This window comes from Thermobia domestica, chromosome 5 (genome assembly GCF_964235325.1).
Source record: "Thermobia domestica chromosome 5, izTheDome1.hap1.1, whole genome shotgun sequence".
NCBI lineage: Eukaryota > Metazoa > Arthropoda > Insecta > Zygentoma > Lepismatidae > Thermobia > Thermobia domestica.
Window position 1 is genome coordinate 220,741,146 of NC_137458.1, and position 2,346 is coordinate 220,743,491.

The 2,346-nt window shown below is 36.5% G+C and overlaps 1 protein-coding gene across 1 annotated transcript; it reads right to left on the reverse strand.

Annotated features, from left to right (window-relative positions):
• Nucleotides 1–292: 292 nt before the first annotated feature.
• LOC145685400 (zinc finger MYM-type protein 1-like) lies at nucleotides 293–1,003 on the reverse strand. The gene has a single exon (XM_081757795.1). The coding sequence runs from the start codon at nucleotides 1,001–1,003 to the stop codon at nucleotides 293–295; it is 711 nt and encodes a 236-aa protein (XP_081613921.1).
• Between the last annotated feature and the right edge of the window lie 1,343 nt (nucleotides 1,004–2,346).

A 2,346-nucleotide genomic window follows, 5' to 3' on the forward strand; every position in this document is an offset into this window, starting at 1 on the left:
CAAATCCCCGGGCTTCATGATATGTGTCTTTATCCCATTCTTGTGGATTATCTAAAATATAATAGTATAGAAAAGATTCGTCAACTCATTTCTGTACTCTACTATTGTTTCAATAAACCTTGAATTGTAATTCCATCTAGTGGGACATACTTTAGGAAATCTCTTCTTAACTTCTGAATCTAAAGCTGCCATCCGTTTTGTGGAATTTGAAAAGAAAGAGGCAAAACTACTAAGTGTCATGAAAAATTTTTTACATTCTTTGATAGCCGACATTGGCTGAGAGAGTACTAAATTAAGCCGATGTGCTAAACAATGCATCAGGATATTTATCCCTAACTTTCTTCTGAGGGCCATTAATTTCGCCAGACATGACTGCAGCACCGTCATAACACTGAGCGACTAGTTTGGAACCACTATCATACTTCTCGAGGGTTTGGAAAACGTGTTGTGCTAAAGCGCTTGCAGTGCGATTTGAGCTGACATCTGTAAAGCCCAGAAATCGTTCAACAACTTCTCCATCGGGAAGAATGTACCTTACAACTGTTGAGAGTTGAGAATGTGATGATATATCACTCGTTTCGTCTAGTATCACAGAAATGAAAGATGAATCAGCTATTTCCTTTTTAATTTCATTTATTATGACAGTGGCAACGCTTTGAATCAGGTCATTTTGTATATGTTTTGACAGTCTCGAAAATACTGTAGCTGTTTGAAAATGGTTGTCTAAAACTTCATCATATTTTCTTAATAACTGAAGTAATTCAATATAGTTCCTCCTGTTAACCGAGTCTTTATCTTCCACGTGGCCTCTGAAACTAAGTTCTTGACAAGCCAAGAATATAACTACATCAATCATTCGTCGTACAACTTTCCTATTATTTTTCACTTGCTCGTTATACTTAATAGTCTCCTGTACTGAGCCAAAAGTTGTGAGACAGATTTGCGATCGAATATGGTTTTGTGATTGCTGATGACGTTGCGTGGCTTTCAATAAATTGTTCATGTCATCAAACTCTGACTGACTTCAAGTGCCTTTTTCGTTTGAAAATAACAGGCAAGGCCAGCAGTACAATTTTGAAGTTTTCCTACAACCAAATAACCAGTCTGTCTTTTCATACTGTTGCTTATTAAAATGACGAGTACAGCGTTTTGTTTTTGTTTGTATATGTGACAGATCGGGTGTATATCGTCCTTGTGAAATTATTTCTTTTTATCTTGAAAACTAAAGGAATTAAATGATCGCCCTTTTAAAGTTTCTAACACGCATGCACAATCTTGTATTTCCCCCATCCCGCTCTCCTCACTGGCTTGCGTCGACGCTGCCATAGGTTATAGCTGATGGAATGCAAACTGGACAGTCATTCCCTTCCTAGCATAGCCGCCACAGGTATTAGGAAAGAGATGCACTTTACAAATCTGCGAAATAATCCAAGTTTTTCTTGAAGAAACCAAGTATAATCCTGAACATCCAAATTTTAACTCATTAAAATAAATATTTACTCCGCGAAACAATTTAGGCTATTTCAATTTGCAGTTCGAAACGAAAAAAAATATCGCACTTCACACGCACACACTTGTTTCTACGGAATGCTTACAAAAATGCATTCCCACTCGCAACACCACGGCACGGCAAGGCAATTGAGCCGGCTCGTTCCGACTAGGTCGTGCTGCGGAAAATGCATCAAAAGAGCTGCGCGTTGGAATGACTATCTACGTGAGCTTCTGGCGTATTTAAACTTAGAAATAAGTAAAATAAAAATGTTTTAACATAAATAATTTGAAGTTTAAGTAAACTATTTCAGTACTTTATAATATTATTTTATTCCTATATCACAGGGGAATGACTCATTCCCTTCATTCCATTGAGTGACCGCCTCTGCTCCTCACACTTTGAAGATACCGACCAAATCACCAGATTTAAATCCTACAGAGAACATCTGGAACGAGCTCGAAGATCGTGTTAGGAAACATCACATTAGAAGTAAGGACCATCTGAAAGAACTTCTTCAGAGTGAAGAAATATGAACTCTGCAGTCAGCACAAAAAAGTACAGTCATGTTAAAAAATTATCGTAGTAATCCATAGAAAGGGGAACATAACTAATTACTAGCTGTTCTCTGTTGAATGCTGATATCCAGATGTAAACAAACTATTTTCATCCTTTCTGGTAGTGGAAATAAGTATCCGATGCTTTTCATGAGTTTATATATTTAGTAGAAGACTCAAATTTATTTTGTAGCAGTTGTAATTTTGTCTACTTTCTTTGCATACTTATAGAAATGATAAATCTAGTAAACATGTTTATGTTAGAATAATTATGTCGGACTCTGTACTTCGTGTTGATTT

Excerpts from the sequence above, each read along its gene's own strand:
- LOC145685400 (XM_081757795.1), bottom strand. The coding sequence starts at position 1,003 with ATGAACAATTTATTGAAAGCCACGCAACGTCATCAGCAATCACAAAAC.